The sequence below is a fragment of the Acipenser ruthenus genome, chromosome 31 (assembly GCF_902713425.1).
Source record: "Acipenser ruthenus chromosome 31, fAciRut3.2 maternal haplotype, whole genome shotgun sequence".
Taxonomy (NCBI): Eukaryota; Metazoa; Chordata; class Actinopteri; order Acipenseriformes; family Acipenseridae; genus Acipenser; species Acipenser ruthenus.
Window position 1 is genome coordinate 4,786,977 of NC_081219.1, and position 18,665 is coordinate 4,805,641.

General features: G+C 38.3%; 2 protein-coding genes across 4 annotated transcripts in view; one reads left to right on the forward strand and one right to left on the reverse strand.

The window, feature by feature from the left end:
- The window catches only part of LOC117396771 (adhesion G-protein coupled receptor D2-like), a 145,047-nt gene extending 135,466 nt beyond the window's left edge, over positions 1-9,581 (forward strand). For both annotated transcript variants that reach the window (XM_059005506.1, XM_059005505.1), the window contains one exon: positions 1,481-9,581. In XM_059005506.1, the coding sequence (XP_058861489.1) occupies positions 1,481-1,488 (8 nt within the window). In that variant the 3' untranslated portion in view covers positions 1,489-9,581. The remainder of the gene's footprint in view (positions 1-1,480) is intronic.
- Positions 9,582-11,509: 1,928 nt separating this feature from the next.
- Positions 11,510-18,665, reverse strand: part of LOC117396991 (nuclear receptor subfamily 5 group A member 2-like) — an 83,318-nt gene continuing 76,162 nt past the window's right edge. For both annotated transcript variants that reach the window (XM_059005508.1, XM_059005507.1), the window contains exon 7: positions 11,510-12,470. In XM_059005508.1, coding sequence (XP_058861491.1) covers positions 12,223-12,470 — 248 coding nt within the window. In that variant the 3' untranslated portion in view covers positions 11,510-12,222. The remainder of the gene's footprint in view (positions 12,471-18,665) is intronic.

The window sequence follows — 18,665 nt, forward strand, 5'->3', positions numbered from 1 at the left end:
GTCAATAACTGCGGTATAAAACAAAACAAGAATACAAAAACATTTCTTTTTTTGTGCCAGCAGCCATCTGTTGTAACAGGAATAGTCTTCAAAAAAGTCTGCATTTATCAGACGATCCAAAACCTAGTCATTCATATTGTTTTCTTTTATATTTATTGTGGCCAAATTTGCCATTAAGAATCAATACTTTTATAAATTGATAGTGAACTGAAAGTTTATAGTGTTTGGAAAAGGGGGTTCTTTTTGTTTGATTCATAATCCATGGCTTATTATGATATGCAATTAGTACCTTTGGTATTCAGATATTTGCAAATGAATTGCATTAAAGTGCCACTTACCATGAAATGTTCAGTACACAGTGTTCCTGAACAGACTGAAAAGCTTTATTTTCTTTGCAAAAGGGCTCACTCAGACATATCTCAGATCATCCTCTAAGCACCTGTGCCCTGTTTACAACCAGCCTTCCCATTACAAAAGCAGCAAAGGGATTTTTTATTATTATTTGAAAGTTATACACTGGTAACTGTATTTTGAAAATATTGTGTGCATGGTGGAAGTGGTTGCCAGGAATGTTAGATTCAACAATCCAGAAATCTATAAAGTTAGACATTTCTTAACTCACAGAAATGTGTTGGGAAGAAAAAAATTCAGGTATGCTTAAAGCAAATGAAGCAATAAATAAAAAGTTCACCATTGGAACCCAGTACTGCAGAACCACCTAACAGTTGGTGAGCAACATTAGTTTTCTTAGTAAAACACCACAGTATGTTTGTGCATTATACAGTCATTTTTCCACGTTCTTTTTGTTAAGATTATAGTGCTGTGTTTTTTAAATATGTTTTACCGTGCCTCTCTGGGCTTTACAATGCTTACTTATGCTTTAACAAGCATTCACTATGCTTAGTTTATTACACTGCCATTTACTGTGATACACGTTTGTAAGGCCTGTACATCATTTCTTCTTCTTCTTAGTCGTAGTACTGTAGTCGTCGTAACAGTACATGTTTACATCTATGTAAACTGCAGGAGTTTTAAAGGCCTGTATTTCTAGTTGTGGGTGCGTGCCACCTGTAAATATCACAAGAGGAAGAGACCATTTCAATTCTAGAAATTGCTGGAACAATAAAAAATATACACATTTAATATGAATGTGACAAACCAGAGAAATTCATCATTTAATTATAAAAAATAAAATACAGTACACTTTTTAAGTTCTAAAAAACCAAGAAGGAATTACAGCCTTATATGTACAGCTGTGTTATTATTATTATTATTATTATTATTAATAATAATAATAATAATAATAATAATAATAATAATAATAATAATAATAATAATAAATAATTAATAATTATTAGTAATAATAATCATAATCATAATAATAATACTCCTTCATTGCTTCTAACGTTCTTCTGTTAAAAACAAAAAATAATAAATTGTTTTAATATATTTAAAGTACTGTATTTTGTATTTTTTTTAGGCTGCTGAGGCTTACATAATAATGTAGAAGAAAAAACGCTGTGAAAGAACCTCCTTGAAGCTCCTGAGCGCAGTGCAGTACAGCCTGGAACACAGCGCAAGCACGCACATGCTTTATTATACTGTGGGTCACTGTTTCCATGATGAGTGTCTGTCTGGTTTGTTTTCAGTATCAGTAAAATGCCTTCAAAAGTTCAATTCAACTGCACAAAATAACAATACTGCTGCTACCTTGCTGTTGGTATTGAATAGAAACAGCTTCAGTAGTGGATTGCCTATTTGGGAACACAATGTATTACAGGGCACATGTTATAGAAATAAATACCAAAGCGATAATTCACTGACGACAGAATTATGCCATAATATATCAACATGGATTCAAAAGTAAGTACTTTAGTTTGTTTTCCTTCCCCTTGCCTTTTTTGATATTTGCAGTCATTCGATGTTCCTGTTGCAATACCTTTTTTAACTCTTTGATGTAATCTGTGTTAGGGTGGGAAGTTAAGAATCTGCTCCTCTTCTAGTTGCAATATACAGCACAGACCAGATCAGTGTCTTCATAGTAAGAAGAGCCAATGGCATCTAGTGAACTCATTAGTATTGCCAGAAATATGAAAGAAAACGCATTCGTTTCACTAGATGGACAGATGATATTATATATTTGAGTGATTGCAATAGGAAGCACTCAACATGATTGCAAACATCATAAAAAGTACATTTGAAAAAATCTCTGATCTGGTTTGGGCCACATCCGCTAAGCTGCTCAAAATGTGCAAAAAAATGTATTTTATTATGTCACCCCACCCATCACATATTAACTCATTTAGAACACAAGAACACAGATTGGACAGAGTGAGCATAATAAGTATTGTTTTTAAACGTTAGAATTGTGCTGTGTCTTCTAAGCGCGGGATGATATCTGCATGTGCTGGGCTTGTGGTCCATTACAGTGAATGGTTCATTTCATATGTGTGAATAACAATACATAGTCATTGAGAGGGGATAGAAGATGTACAATAATTACCCAATATATTGTGTACATTGGTATCCAAATGATTACTCGAACTACACCACACAGCATAAACATTTCTGCAATCTTGAAAACCGCCTGCAAAAAGAAGAGGCTACCTGGGATTACAATATACAGGAAACAATGAAACAAAACTTCTGCAACCCTCAGAATAGTGGGAAATGGTTCCTTTAAGGCATGCATGGTTCAATATAGTGCAGAGTAGGCCACTCTTCACTGGGGACTCTGAAGGGAGCGTCTCATTGGCCCAGGCACTCCCGTGAGTTAGGCAGGTAAAACCAGGGACTATTTCTCCTCATTGCTCTTCAGCGAACCCTGCTGGCCAGGCGCCTGGTGAGCTCAAAGCGGACACCTGCAGGGCTGGCCTTTGTCCTCCAGAGGTCAGTAGCTCGCTGAAATCCACTCTCCTGGGTGAAAAAGGAAGCTGGCTTGTTCGTGGGATCGGAGGATGCCCACTGAATCTTCGGGTCTCCTAGTCATGTGGGGTATTGCTGCGGTGAGGAGAAAAGCGATTGGGCATTCCAAATTGGGAGAAAATCAGGAGGAAATTATAATTGGACACTAAATTTAAAAAAAAGATACAGTGTAAATTCAATGACAATGCTTGTCATGAATGTATGAAGTTTCTGAGCACAGTTTTGACAGGTCCCCTTATCATTGTCCAGTTGGTCTTTGCATTTCCAATACTTTTTCTTCACTTTGCACTGTGAAGGTACAACAGCATAAAAGCTTCTTAAATACTGTACAAATAAATATAGAATGAAACCTGTATTAAAATACACAGAGCTAAAAAAAAAAAAAAAAAAAAAAAGATTCCAGTAAATGTTATTTAGTTAGGGTCACTCTAAGTGTTTAGCCCACACTTCACAATTACTTTCTGATTTATTCAAATCGGTGAATACAAATAGACATTATTGACAATAAATTATTGACATTGTTAGTTCACTACTGGTATAAAAAAAGCATCACTATGTTGCTTCAGCTGTTCTGACTGTGTGATTAGTCAACTCCACTTGCATGTGAACCAATTGTTCAGATATGTATTCAAACTAGTCCTATTGAGAACATTGAAATGCCCATATTTAGGATTCTTTAGCTATGTAAGTGATGTCTTTAAGATAGCAAGAGGTATGACTGCTGGTGTTCTATCATTGTAGAAATCCCATCCCTACGACATACACATGTAAAACCTCAGGGGATTAATCAGAGCTGTTCCCATGTGGGGGCTGTAAAGAATACTATAGTTTATTCATGTACTACTGCCTGTATGATCGTTACACTATTGGCACAATACGATAGTATTCAGCATGCACAATCCTTTTGTATGTGTTTAGCTGTGAAAAATTGCATACTTATTGTTTTCATCATATGTGACGCTATTTTATTATGAAGAAAATACATTTTCTTGAAAAGGGAGAGAGGAGTTTGAAATAAATGTTTGTGTATTTACTGCTTCTCATACATGTCTGTATCTGTGAGAATATACAATGCAAGTCTTATGGGAATAAGATAAGAAGAATATTCTGCAATTTCACAAATAATTATATGTACTAAATCTTGTTTTAGACAAATGTTTCGGCTTTATTGATGTCTTATCTGTAGAGGGTGGCCCATAAATCAGGCAATATCATACAATATGCCAATGTTATATCTGATAAACCTGATGGCCACTTCATGTTAATATGCACGACAAGTGATCTGAATTTGTCTCATGAGTGTCAAAGGGGATTTTGTTAGACTATGACAAAGCTACATGTAGCCTTTCCCTTTAAATGATATAAGCATTCCAGAAGATGTATTCAGAATATTATTTTTTAGAGTGCCCAATTTGTTTCGCCACGACTTGAAGCCCAATTTCGATTATTCAGTTATGTTGACTCCCCGCAGAAATTCCCCACCCTGGTGGTCAGTGGGAATCCTCTGATTCCACGACCAAGCGAGTTCCCTCTTTACACCCAGGATCTCGAGAGAGGATGATGACGAGCTACTCACCTCTGGATGAGAAAGGCCAGCCCTGGAGGTGTCTCCTTTTGAGCTCTCTGGGCACCTGTGCAGCAGGGTCTGCTGTAGCGTGATAAGGGGAAACAGTTTTGCCACCCTAACCCCTGGGAATGCCAGAGCCAATGCAACTCTCCCTCTGGAATCCCCAGCGAAGACTGGCAGCTACACAGCCAGGATGCGATCCTGTGCTCTCCTGACTGTATGAATCACCTGGCACATCATGTGCCTGTGCTTTTACCAGGTGAGCACCTTGCTCTCAATATTATTTCAAATTACTAAAGCATTCAGAATACTTGTGGCAGCAGCCACATAAAGTGATGCTGGAAGTGTATCACCTGCTCCTTCTTAATAGAATGGCAGACAGCCTGGCCAGGCAATCATTTCCTTTCTAATTTTCACAGCTCCATCTCCAATACTTTCCTGTATGCTTAGTTTGCTTTAGGGCATTTTAGAAGGGTTTGTGGTACCTATTCTTTTTTTTACGTATCTATTGATAGAATTCTTTTCTTAGCTGCCCCTTATATTAACTGCTTTAACGTAAAGATGGGGGAGCCATTTTGAAGTTCGGCAGTCCTTTGTGAGGTCTGTTTGTTTTATTATCTCTTTATACAGTCAGCACTCACATATCTGACCATATAACATTTTTACTTCAGTGACGGTTTAACGAGTGCGACGCATATCTGATTATTTCATTTTGGCCCGTTCCAACCCTTGTCTGTTTTTCAGGGAACACAAAAAAGATACAATGTCAAAAATGCATAGCTGAAAGGACTGTGTTTTGAAATAAGTAGGCTCCCATTTAGATAGTTGGTTTTGTTGGTACAGAACTATATTTTTAACAGAAGTATTTTTAATTAAGAATGATATGACTGATGTGTATCTGAGTGCCGTATATCCAAGTGCTGACTGTATTTATGTTCCTTTCAATTACGATAGTTTTAAAAAAAAGGATATTGTTGGCTAGAGATCTCTCTTCTGGATTCAGACGTGCTAACTTCATCCGCTCGTCCTGCAAAATTTTTGTTTTTTCATTGCTGTGGTTGACCATTTTGAATTTTCTACAAACTACAAAGAAACCTGCACATTCGTGTGACTGGAGCGGTCTCAGTGAGATTGAACTCATTAACTTTTCTTTACTGCTGGGATTACAGGTTTTGAATGACCAGTCTTGTTTTTTGGATATCATTTTTTTGCTTTTGGGGAATGTTTCTTTTTTGAGAACTGCTGCTTCATGTTTTTTTCTCTTTGGGTATTTGTTAAATGCAAGAGACTTTTTCAAGAAGTATGGTGTAGAAATGTGCTGCAAACAGCAGGGTTTCTAGACTGTGCTTGTGTTTGTTTAGTTCAGTCACCAACTTTATATGTGAATTCCACCGAGTTATACTGCATTTCTGTTTGTTTTTGTTTGTGCAGGCCTTATTTCTGTATTGTTGCTATCCATTTATCGTTTCATGTGTTGCCCCCACAGTTCATTTTACAGCGTGGTTACCTAATACTACTCTTCAATGCCTTTTTTCTTGTTTTTGTTTTCCTTTTTTTATCTATTCCATTTTCATACATGTACTACTTTGAATTGTGTTTTCTGGTAACAAAATATGTATTTGTTTTTAAGGCAATACACTGGCTTTACTTCGGTAACTCTGTTTTGACTCTTCTAAATGTCTTATTTTGTGTAGCTCAGCTCAGATTTTATTCTTTATTGCATTGGAGAGTCATAACCTACATTTTAGTTTCGCTTGATGTTAAAAACTAAATCGCTATACTTTTTTCATAAAAAAATGTAGTATGGATGCCAGGTACATAATAATGAGAACTGGAGTTTCATTAGAGGTGCATTTATTGGTTGCAAACTATTACAATAAAATAATGTATGAACAAATAATGTTGTCAAACAAAAATAAAATAAGCAGATAAACAGCAATATAGATGTAAAGAAGGCACTGACATGAAATACATCTCTTTGCAAAATAATCATATATTACTATGCAGCACATAATAAAGTTGTGTGTCGAACATGTTCACAAACAGAACTCTTTGATTTAGAAGCTGCCATGTATAGAACAGCCAGGAAAAGAAGAGTCATGCATGTTTACTGCACAACCTTTCCTAAAAGTTGCTTTATTCTTTACAGAAATGCATAGTAGACTTCTACCACTGTTACATGAAGATACATCAAACATATTAAAAGGAGTGTGATTTGCATTGTACTGATATAATTGCAATATGAATACAGCATAATGTTCTATAGGGTGCACCGCAGATCAAGGTATCTGCCCAACATGTGGGAATTAACTCGGGTTCGACAAGGGTAAATAAAAGAAGGCAGACTCAGATTGTCAATAATAATAACTCATATTCAGAACCATATTCAAGTCACTTGAATTTGTTTAATGAACTTGAAAAATATGTTTCTCCTAAGCCCCTTTCACAATGGCACTCCTACCCGGGTCCAAACAGTCATGTCTGCGTGAAGGTTTCACTTCTGCAAGGAACATTTCTGTTTATTCTGTTTAGCCATATTCTTGTTGATTGAGACACACCATGAGCCCGATTGCAGCAGGGATGTAGAAACCTTTGCTCTAATCAACATTTGGGCCGACGGTTCAATCCAGAGAAGCTTGGATGGAAGCGTCAATAACAAGCTGCTTCCGGGGGATTGATGCGCGCATTGCTGACTTGCATCTGCCACCCAGGTCAACCCTGCTTTATCAAAAGCAGTGTGAAATCACATAGCCGACCCACATGACACCAGGTCTTGACCCGAGTATTTTCTGACCCGGGTAGAGCATGCCAGTGTGAAAGGGGCTCTAGTTGATCAAAGTAAAAATGTGTTCATTGTAAAAAACAGTTGTCTGAAAGTTGTCTTGTGTTTCATAGCCTTCACATTCAACTGACATGAATGCACAGATTGCTAAACAAAAAAAAAGTATCTTTCTAGACCTTTAGAAACTGTTTAGAAAACATTAAGATATACAATCAACATTGTTACATACAAACTAGAAATTTACCCCAGGAAACTCTCTCTGGTTAGTTCCCAAAAAAGAGAAGGCTATGGCCCAGATATTTGAAGCGATGCGCAATCCCCTCGCAAAATTTGTGCCTCGCAAAAATGAGTGCTTTTGCACAAAAATGTATATTTTCCAACACGGCACAAAACAGTTGCGCTAAGTTGGAAAATAGCAGTTTTTTGCTCAATTCGCGAATCTGTTTGTGCCTCGCAAAACCACCTGTGCATTAATTAGCAATATAGCAGAAATGCACAAGAGCTACGCGTGAATGCGCAGAATTGGAATACCACAAGACAATGAGCTGTTAACAATACCCTGCCAAGCAGCTATCATAGGTGTACAGTACATACCAATATTCCTCAGACGAGTCTACACTGAAATCTAACCTGCACATGGAATGCAGAATCAAAGCTCAACACACATCGGTAGCATTGGCACCCCCAAAGTTGCATGTCCACCCCCACAAATATATAAATCAGCTACTAAATGGAGAAATTAAACAGTGTAGGCAATGCAACATATAACTTAAATGAAAATATATTGTAGCGACTTGCTAACTGGATAAGTGTCAACATGGTGTAAAGAGACGGGCAAAATATATCTGTAGCATCAAACTCCACTCTTTATTTTACAGAAACGCGCCTGTCAGCCGGTGTTCTGAGTAGCTCTGACCCGTGCTCCTTACACTATACATAAACATATTTACAGAAGTGTGGACTGTAAAACAAACCCACAATGCTGAAAACACTACTCTATTCGGAAGCCCCGAAGACGGGAATCTCAGCATGGAGCCGGCCTAGAACACTGCCTGTGGATGCAGCCTGCACATGCGTACACCTTACTCATACTCCTGTTGAAAGCCACTTCCAACTGCCCCCCACTCACCACGCACCCTGCTCCTTCCAAGTATGCTTCTGATGTCAATGAGAAATAAATAACAATACTTAAAAAAGAAATGTCAGCTGTGTCCTTATACCCGAGTGTGGAATTACCAGGTGAGTGGTGAAAAGGAAAGGGAGCCTCTGGAGAATGCAACTACAGGGATATTTTATGGATTGAGCCTTGGGCACTGCGGCCCTTTGCCAATGTTGCTGAGGATAGGGCACTTAGCTAAACGCATGTAATGGAAACATTCTGCGCGTTGCAAGCCTGTCACGCTTATCGCAAAACTTAGCCATTTTCATTCAAATTTGGCCTTCGGTAGAATTCAAATAATACAGTATGCTATGCATACCTTATATTTGTGCACAGCGCAAAACGGATTGTGGCGAGCAAAAAGAAGTTTCAAATGGCACATTTTGCTCATTCGTGCATAACAGCCATTTGCGACGCACATAACCCTCTGCGCAGTGCGCAAATCTTTCAAATATCTGGGTCTATATGTATGTGTAGCAGGAATAAAAACAGCAAATGTGTCCCTTTTTAAGGAGAATTCAGTACAATCTTCCTAAATCGGCAGGCCCTTTCCAGGATTCAAAGGGACTTTTATCCCATTCAATTTGACTGCATTGATAATGCAATCTGAGTTTTTGTAATTTTGGAATTAAATTATAATCCAAATGGATTAGTTTGTAACAAACACTAATAGTGATACCCGAATGAACCAGTTACCAGTGAGGCCGAACCTTTATGGCAACTTACAGTATTCAAGGTTACTTCAGCCAAGGTTAAGTTATTCTGTATTCAAAATCCATTATTTTACAATATTAAAATAATGCTATAGATCATAAAATGCATTCATTAAACATTCATACAAGTAATTGATTTCCCCGGCATACATTTTGAGTGTCAAAATAATCCATTATGAATCAATTTGGAATGCAACCAAAATAATTCTCAGTGAATGCTTTTTGAATCTGGTATCAGGTATAGCTGCTTTGTAAAGCAGTAAAATTAGGAAGAATATTTCTGCTTTTTAATATTATTTTATAGGAAGAAGACAATGTTTTGCATGCTTGCTTTATATGTCCTCACTCAATAGGAAGTTCATTTGCTGTGTCATGTATCTTCTGGTCTCTGCAGTCTTAACTATGCTCCCTCCTCCATAAAGGACTACTGCCAGAGACAGCTTCCTGTGCCTGTGTTCTTTAATTCTCAGCATCGTCCAATAACAATTCACTTTACCAGTCAACACATGCACTTTTGGTTTCCAGATGATGGGGAACGATTGTGTTCAGTTATTGTAACTACACACAGCTGTACATCATGAATATCCTGTTTTACATACTGTGCATTAAGGTCATGGTGACCACCTTATTATGGTAGGGACTGTACTTTTAAAGCCTGCATCTTGGGAACAGAGCTCTCAAATATGTTACACGGTGGCCTGCTTTTTCATATTACAACTATACACTGAAAGGGTGGCTGTGTGGAGGCTGTGTGGTCCAGTGGTTAAAGAAACGGGCTTGTATCCAGGAGGTCCCCGGTTCAAATCCCACTTCAGCCACTGACTCATTGTGTGACTCTGAGCAAGTCACTTAACCTCCTTGTGCTCCGTCTTTCGGGTGAGACGTAGTTGTAAGTGACTCTGCAGCTGATGCATAGTTCACACACCCTAGTCTCTGTAAGTCGCCTTGGATAAAGGCGTCTGCTAAATAAACAAATAAGAATAATAATAATAATATCAGTAACCACTCTCCTGAATTTGCGAAATATGTTAAACCTGGAAGGCAAATATAAAGTTTCTAAATTTAAGACAGGTGGCTAATGCATAACACAACTGGTTTGCTTTAAAAATAAAAATAATAATTGATATTATGTATTCTAGAGCAGAAGATTATAAATATTACTGTTTAAATGTAAACTTCTCAAACCATTTTTAAAGACCCTTTTAAAAGCATTTAAAGATCACTCAGTTCCTTCTCATGACCTTAAAGGCATACTTTATACAACATACATGTTCATAATATGTAATATGTTACCTTTTCAATATCATAGTACGTATGTTCAGAAGTGAAGTAAAATGACCACTAGAGTTGTACAACTGTACGTTTTGCCCACTTTGCAGCTTGTGTTAGTTAATGGAACATCTCTACACAAAACCAGACAGAATTACAACTCTATACACCCCTAGATGTGGTCCAACCAACTCATTTTAAGGAGTCTTGTCAGAAGCAGACCAAATAGAAACAACAAGAGATTTATAGAGAACACACACTATAGGATCCAAAACAGGCAGAATTTCTAACAAGACTTTGACAAGCTTAAGACTAAATGGCTGAGAACCTAGAAACAAAAGCTTTGCAATGAGGATAGTCCAGGGGTTCGTTTCCATATGGCAGTACAATTTCAGGCTAGTGCGAATTCAGGAGCACTATATACGATAGAAGTAGCCTTTTTATATAATGTTGCTCATGCTGCCTGGCGTATTTCACTGACACCAATTTACCTGCCTGTGACAGAGAGCGAATGAATCCTAGTCAACAATCTCCCTCCCTCCCTGTGAGGGAGCTATATAACAGGAACAGTGTGCCCTGGACTGGATGGTTTGGCAGTTCATTCCAGGGTCAGTTGGAAGTCGGCCATCCAGAAAGGGGGTGGAGTCACAATGCCAGAAGGTGGTAGGCGATGTGTCAGTCATGGAATGGAGGATACGTGATTGCATTCGCTAAACGAAGGAGGCGTGACTGAGGGTATATCAGGGGATGTGGCCAAGCAGTCTGTTCCTTGGCCACGGTTACAAAAGGACCAGTGAAGGATTACTGTGTTGTAAAAAGAAACCATGAGTTTTTGTGTTTTGTTTTGTCTCTCTAGTAAACTGTCACGTTTGTCATTTATAGAAGGCTAAACTCCGGGAGCTGTGCTACCAGCTCTGCTAGCAGAATGTTTTCTTTCTGTTGCTGTTTAGTTTGTGTCTCCCTCCTAACACAACCCACAATTTCCCTTAATAATTCAACTCATTAGATTTTGTTTTTTAGATGTGTCGCATGTCCTCTAACATATTTAATAATTATTTAGTTAAATATTAAATGAGACTTCTTGAATAACTCTGTATTAATAACACAATGCAGTGTTTATGGTGCAGTTCCAAACGTGTACATTACATGGGAATATATACAATTACATATACAGCATAAATTAGATAGAAAATGGGGTGTTAGGTCACTTAAACCTATATTTTCTGTCTTGCATATGACTAATGATTATGAAAATGTGATTTCCAAGACCATTCAAAATGCATTCCTTGTGTTGCGTGATTCATGTATTTTCAGACATGGGGGTACACCTATCGGATTTGAATTTACGATCTCGCAATATAGAAACGAGCCCCATGTCTTTGCTCTAAACATACTGGCAATTAGTTCATCACCAGTAGCTTCAATTGACATGGTTTTTACCATGTGTATAACTTGTGGAACTTTCAGGTTCAAAAGAATGAAGGCATAAAATAACTACTTTTGGCACATTCCCATAGGTGGGAATTAGACATATAATAAAATATAGATTAAAAAAAAAAAAAACATGAAGAACCATTTTTACAGTAATATATATGAATAAACATTTGAGACACTTTATTAAATAAACTATAGCAAACAATCTTAAATAAAATCTGGAGCTAATTAATGATTCAATTTCACCTATGAAGCCTGGAAATGGCATTCGACAGGGGTTGCAGCGTGTCTTGCAGGCCCTTCCTCCACCACGTTTCCTTTCTTTATTAGCGACAGTTCTCCTGGCTCGACTGACCCACTCTGCTCCCGGGCCTCAGGCCCGTTTGGCGTGGAGCATCTCTATGAGCAGATTGTTGCAGGGCACCTCCCCACTCAGGTGCTTGTAGTACAGGTACTCTTCAGCCTGAGTGCTGAGGGAGCGGATCTCTGGGAACCGTAGCAACAGCTGCCCAAACTTGTCCATGAACTGTGGGTAGTTGTACATGGTGTATTCCAGGAGGGCGGAGTTGACTTGCTCCTGGACACTTTCTACCAAGTGGTGGTTTTCCAAAAGCTTCACGTCTGCAAAAGAGAGAGAGAATCAGGTTAAAATAACTGGGGGTAAAAACATGGTGGGGTTTATTTTAATGATCTATACAGTGGCTGATTTTAATAATGCCACTAAAGAATTTACAAACTTGATTTTTCACTGCATTTACAGTTTATGTAGTAATGTTAACAAGGGTGAAAACCCCACCTAAATTAATATAGAGTTTCAGAGTGTCTGCATTTACATTCTTGTGGGGGAAAATAGACTCTTTATATTGTGGATTGGAACATTTCAGAACTAACGTTTGTGTCCCATTATTGCATCCCCCTTAGTCTGAACAAGCCCAAATACGAATATCAGATGCAATGAAAAAAGCTGTAAATAGAGCCATACACCCACCCCTCAATTTATACTGTGATTCAGTTAGAATGCAGCCCTGGAGTCGGCTCCCCTTTTCAAAGTCTTTAAAATGCAACCAATAGAAACTAACTGCGCATGACTCTGAATATGAATTACTCCATCCGACTATTGTTGAACATTTTTCTGCCTGGAGCGTCAAGTGGATGCTGCTCGTGATTTGAAAGCTGGCGAGTCATATGACGCGCTTCTGTGAACATAAAGTGAATAAAAAGAAGCAGAAAAAAGGAACGGACTGGTTTCCACAGTTGAACTGACTGTAGGCACTTTTTTTTTTAAACTTTTGCAATACAGTAAGTTATGACTGGTACAATATGTAATTTATGAATTAGGACTGTCAAGCAATTCAAAAAATGTATCACAATCAATCTCGCTATTCAATTTTGTAATCTTAGTTAATCTTGGTTGTAATTGCATATTTAATTGATACAATTACTCGATCCATCTTATTCATTTGTTTTATTTCTGATGCTATTATTATTATTATTATTATTATTATTATTATTATATTATTTTAAAGTTCTTCTTATCACCTATAAGGCCTTACATGGTTTTAGGACCTTCTAATCTTCAAGCTCTGCTGACCCCATATGTCCCGGGTCGTTCCCTGAGATTGGAAAATGCTAATCTTCTGACTAAGATTCGTTTGAATTCTGATTAAAATGAGTTTGAACTCTGTCGGAGCCAGGGCATTTAGTTATAATGCTCCTCGTCTTTGGAACTTGCTCCCGATTCATATCAGGAATGCCGGCACAATTGAATCTTTTAAATCCTGTTTGAAAACATATTTGTTTGGGTCTATTTATTTGTATCTGGATTGTATATTAGGCACAGGCTTTTTAATATTTCTTTTGCCTGGTTATTGGGCAAACTAATCAATAACATTGAATGGGCATGAATGCAATTCAAGCCCATTAAGTCAAGGAGCATCTCTATAATTAAAGTAGTGGATAAGAGTTTCTACATTAACGGTGAGGCAATACCAACAGCGTCTCAGAAGCCTGTGAAAAGTCTTGGGAGATGGTACGATGGGGACCTAAAGGACACAGTTCATGTCGGAGAAGTGAGACATCAAGCACTGCAAGGGTTGAAGAGCACAGGGAGCAGCGCTTTATCTGGCAAACTTAAACTCTGGTACTTTCAGTTTAGTCTACTCCTGAGACTTCTGTGGCCACTTACTGTGTATGAGGTTTCCTTGACAACAGTAGAGAAGCTGGAAGCATTAATCAGTTCATACATCAGGAAATGGTTAGGAGTCCCACACTGCCTCAGCAGAGTGGGACTGTGTGGTAAAGGGATACTGCAGCTGCCAGTCTCAGCTCTAACCGAGGAGTTTAAGTGCGCCAAGGTTCGATTGGAAATTACATTGGTAGAGTCACACGACGAATGTGTGAGGGAGGCAGCACCTGTGTTGAAAACTGGAAGAAAGTGGGTGGCAAAGGAAGCTGTGGAAGATGCAAAGGCTGCCCTTCGAATTGGTGATATCATGGGGCAAGTTCAGCATGGAAGAGGGGGTCTTGGTCTCAGTTCAGCTCCTCCTACATAGCACAAGGCAGCCCCAGCTCAACGGAGGAACCTGGTAGTCAACGAGGTGCAAAAGCAGGAGGAGAAGATGAGGTGTGTAAAGGCAGTTTCCCAGGCCAAGCAGGGAGAATGGACATCGCCAGCTACATTAAGACACATTTTGACAGGATGTAAGGTGGATCTTAGCCAAGGATGGTTTACTTGGCGTCATGACTTAGCATTGGAAGACAAGCGCAGCGGTGCAATACAAAAAGGAATTAAAGAATGCAGTGTCAGGACAACAATAAAATAAAAAAAGCTTAAAAACCAAAAGTTTGTTGTCTCTTATTGTAACACAGTCCCCAAGGGTTGCAAGCTACACACGTTTGATTTATTGCATGTTATTTTCCACAGCCCTTTCCTGATGCAATCCTTCACCAAGTAACACCTGATCGGTGTTGTCAAGGATACACTGCTCAGCATTCCGATCGGTTTAAAACAATTCATTTGTAGCACAGTCCTTAAATGACCTTTATAAGGTAGCACACCCTCCTGTGTTACCTTTTATAGAAAAACTCATATACCCTCGTGTCAGGTCAGCTATTTTGTTGGCTGTAGCTCACACTCCTGCTTCAGACGTTCCATGTAGCTTTTAAATCAAAATACAAATGGCACGTTCTTCACACTATCAACACTGCGGGCTTCGAAACAAACACAGTCTTTAAAACACCCCACACTCCTGGTTTATAATCCACACGTTTTAAATCACAGTCCATATACACCACACATTAAGGTGCCAGGTGTTATTAAAAGCTTTTGGTTTAGGCTGAAGCCTATTCTCGCTGTATAGCCTGTTTTGGATAGCTTTTAAAATAAACCAAAACATCACTTTTTTTTTTTTTTTTTTTTTACTGTACTGGCTCAGGAAACACACCGTTATCATGCAGCCTCTTTAAAGTTGATAATGCTGGTCGCCATTAGCTAACACACTCGCAGTTAGAATCAGGGACGTCATTACAACACGCCACCACTACACTCTTGTGGTGCACACGTCCTGGGGCGGAGTGCACCAAGAAGTGGTAAGACTTATTCAGGTCGTAAAGGGGTCGTAACTGTACCCCTGCTAGGGGGTAGGTGTAAAGCTGGCAAATAACATAGGGGATAGAGGCAGAAAGTTACATTTAAAAGCAAATCAGCTTTGAAAATTGTAAAATAACATTTAGTTTAGCAAAAGCCAAAGATGGGTGGAATAGTACATTGGTTTGATGATTTAGAGCAGGGGTTTTCAACCGGGGGTATGTGTACCCCTGGGGGTACTTCTAAGGGTCATAGGGGGGTATGCAGGATGACTCAGAAATGCACAAATAAAAATGAAAGTAAGAGAAAATAATGATCTTGAATTTTTTTAACGGTATTATATATTCTCTAAACCACGATGTATTCTTATTTAATCTTTGTCTAGCTGCTCAAAGTTAACCACTAATGAAAAAAAAAAACACAGAATCTATCGCGTCCACATTTTCCACCTGTACGCATGCGCGATTTCGATCGTGTGGATTTCCACTCTGATATACAGGTGAAGCAGGCGTCTGGCGATTGTGCCTGGAGAGCGCCCTGTGCTGCTCGTGATCTTTGCTGTTTTCAGCTTGTCGTATCAGTGAAGCACAGTGTTTCTGCATTGTATAGAAGTATAAATGCTCCGGTAAACATAAATAGTCATCACAATACTCATATTTTGACGGTTTCTGTTTATTACCGCGGCTGCATTTTATTAACAATAGCCTAATAGCGGCTGGTTGAATATGTGTTTGGTGTTTGATACATTTCTTACTTGCAATAGAAAAACGAAGGGAAACACAAAAGTCAGAAAATGCAACACGACAAAGATATACAGAGTCCCTTTGGATCATTTTTAGTTAGTAATTATAGTTTTATCTTGAGGTTAATGTTTTTGATACTGTAAACATTTTAAACGGCACACAGTTATGCTAAGGTGGGAAGTAAATAATAACGTGAAACATTTACAGTGCAGACTATTTTGTATTATTTATAATGACTTTTCCCAATCGAAAGCGAATATGAGTCTCTCCAAAGATTCCTAAATACTACCTTTTAATTCTGTGCATCCAAAGACATGTAATTAGGTTTTAAGAATGGAGTCTACTGCTTGGTTTTCTGTCTCAGCAATTTGTCAGTCCCAGACTGTTGTGTAAAATTATACATTAAATAAACGAGAGAAAAAAGAAATGTTTACCAGATTATTCTACCTTTTATTGCAACTGTGGTACCATTCACTGAGTGAAAATTGTAAAGGGTACTAGTTGAAACCTCCCGACAGAAAGGGTACAGTTTCAAAAAAATGTTTAACACCCCTGATTTACAGTACCGCTGTGCATGCGTCGAGAAAGAATCACACGGGACAGACTTAATCCACTGGATATGTTTGGACTTGAGCTCTGTCAGTGCTATCGATTACCAAGATACCTCCTTCGTCTTATAGATGAAATACGGGATGACCTTCAATATATGAACCAAAGGAATGCTGCCTTCTTCTGAGGATGACTAAATATTACTGTCGTGTTAAGCTTAGAATTATATATTATATATGCGTGTGGCATATTGTGAAATCAGGGATTTCATAAAATGCCTGAAAATAGTAGTTAGGCATTACGTGAAATGTCCCTGGTCATTTGGTATTATTAACTCACACATTTCTGCTGCATTTAGTTGTATTCAGTATAGTGTTAAAGTTGTTCCCACATCTTCTCGATCCCAAATTTAATAAAATAAATTGTATTATGCATCCATGAATTCTATTTTCTAAAAATAAAAAAATGTTTAAATGACAAAAATGCTTTGTATTGAGAATAAAAACCTTTCAAGAGAAGTTATCTCACCAGTTCAAGTGAATTGAAGTCTGATATAACTAGTGTTACAATAATATAATGCATAAAGTTGAAGTTTACTGCAATGCATGTACTGAGAGAGACGCCCCTTATGAACCTTCTGGTGTAAGAGACACATTCTGTGTAGTTTGGGACCTTAAAGTTCTGGCTGCCCAAACTGAAACCTTACACCCTGAGAGAAGCATCTCTCATTATAACCATTATAATCAGGGGTTCACATGACTGGTGCGCACCAATAAAAAACAAATGCAGACTTCCATATTGTTTTTAACACGCACATGCGTATCATCAGTACATTTTTAACAGGAAAGCATTAGGCAGCGAGGGTGCTCACTCTTACAAGGTCAAGCATATTATCTGGCTGTGACCCATACCTGCCTATCCTCCCGATTTTCTATTGAGTCTCAAGGTCTCTGGGATCTGTCAACGATCTCCGGGAAACTGAGCTTATTATCGCTGACCATAATTAAATACCACTCCCCATATTTCACTTAAGGCTGGAGGGTGCTAGCATTGGCTGCTTCAAGGTTTTATAATAAAAACATGGAGAGCGGCAGGTGGAATCACTGTAGTTCATAATCATAACATCCATAATTTTCTTTTAATGGAGACTTGAAAAACCAGTAATAGCAGGGATCTCGATTTAGCTGTCCATTCAGAGGGAGTGGCGTTGTAGAAGCTGTTGTTGAAGCTGACACCCTGGGATCCTTCAAGAAGCTGCTTGATGAGATTCTGGGATCAATAAGCTACTAACAACCAAACGAGCAAGATGGGCCGAATGGCCCCCTCTCGTTTGTAAACTTTCTTATGTTTTTCTTATGTTCTTATGAGAGGAGGTGTCGATGTCTGGGAGCCATTACATTTAAACATGAGTTTAAAAAATACATTTACTTAAGCATTTTACTGAAAATATATTTTTACCCTCAGTTATATCCTTCTATAAATACTGTTGTGTCGTCAAGCTAACGTGCTCAACAACACTAATAAAGTGAAGAAGTGTTTTGTTTTTTGCTTTTGAATCCCCAGGGCTGGAATTTGGTGGTAGGCTATTGAAATAAACAGAGAGTGTGTCATGCTTTGTTACACATTGTAATAACCAGCAATCCGGACTCCTGCTTAAACATTCAGACACTCTTGTTGTTGTCTCTGACACGGCCATTAAGCAGTTTTCATATGTCAACATTTTAATCAGCTTCACGTCTTTCTGCCCTGATGCATATTCATGTGTAAGATGACACTGAAACCTTTGCTCCTGAACCCAGCATCATTGACAGGGGTGCAAATCATTTTGAAAATTGGTGTTAAACTGTTTTGAAAGTTTAGCACAAGAGAGCCTACTGATGCTAAATGATAAATACCACCCTAATCAAGCCCCCTTTGTAACTTCTAACAAGACACAAA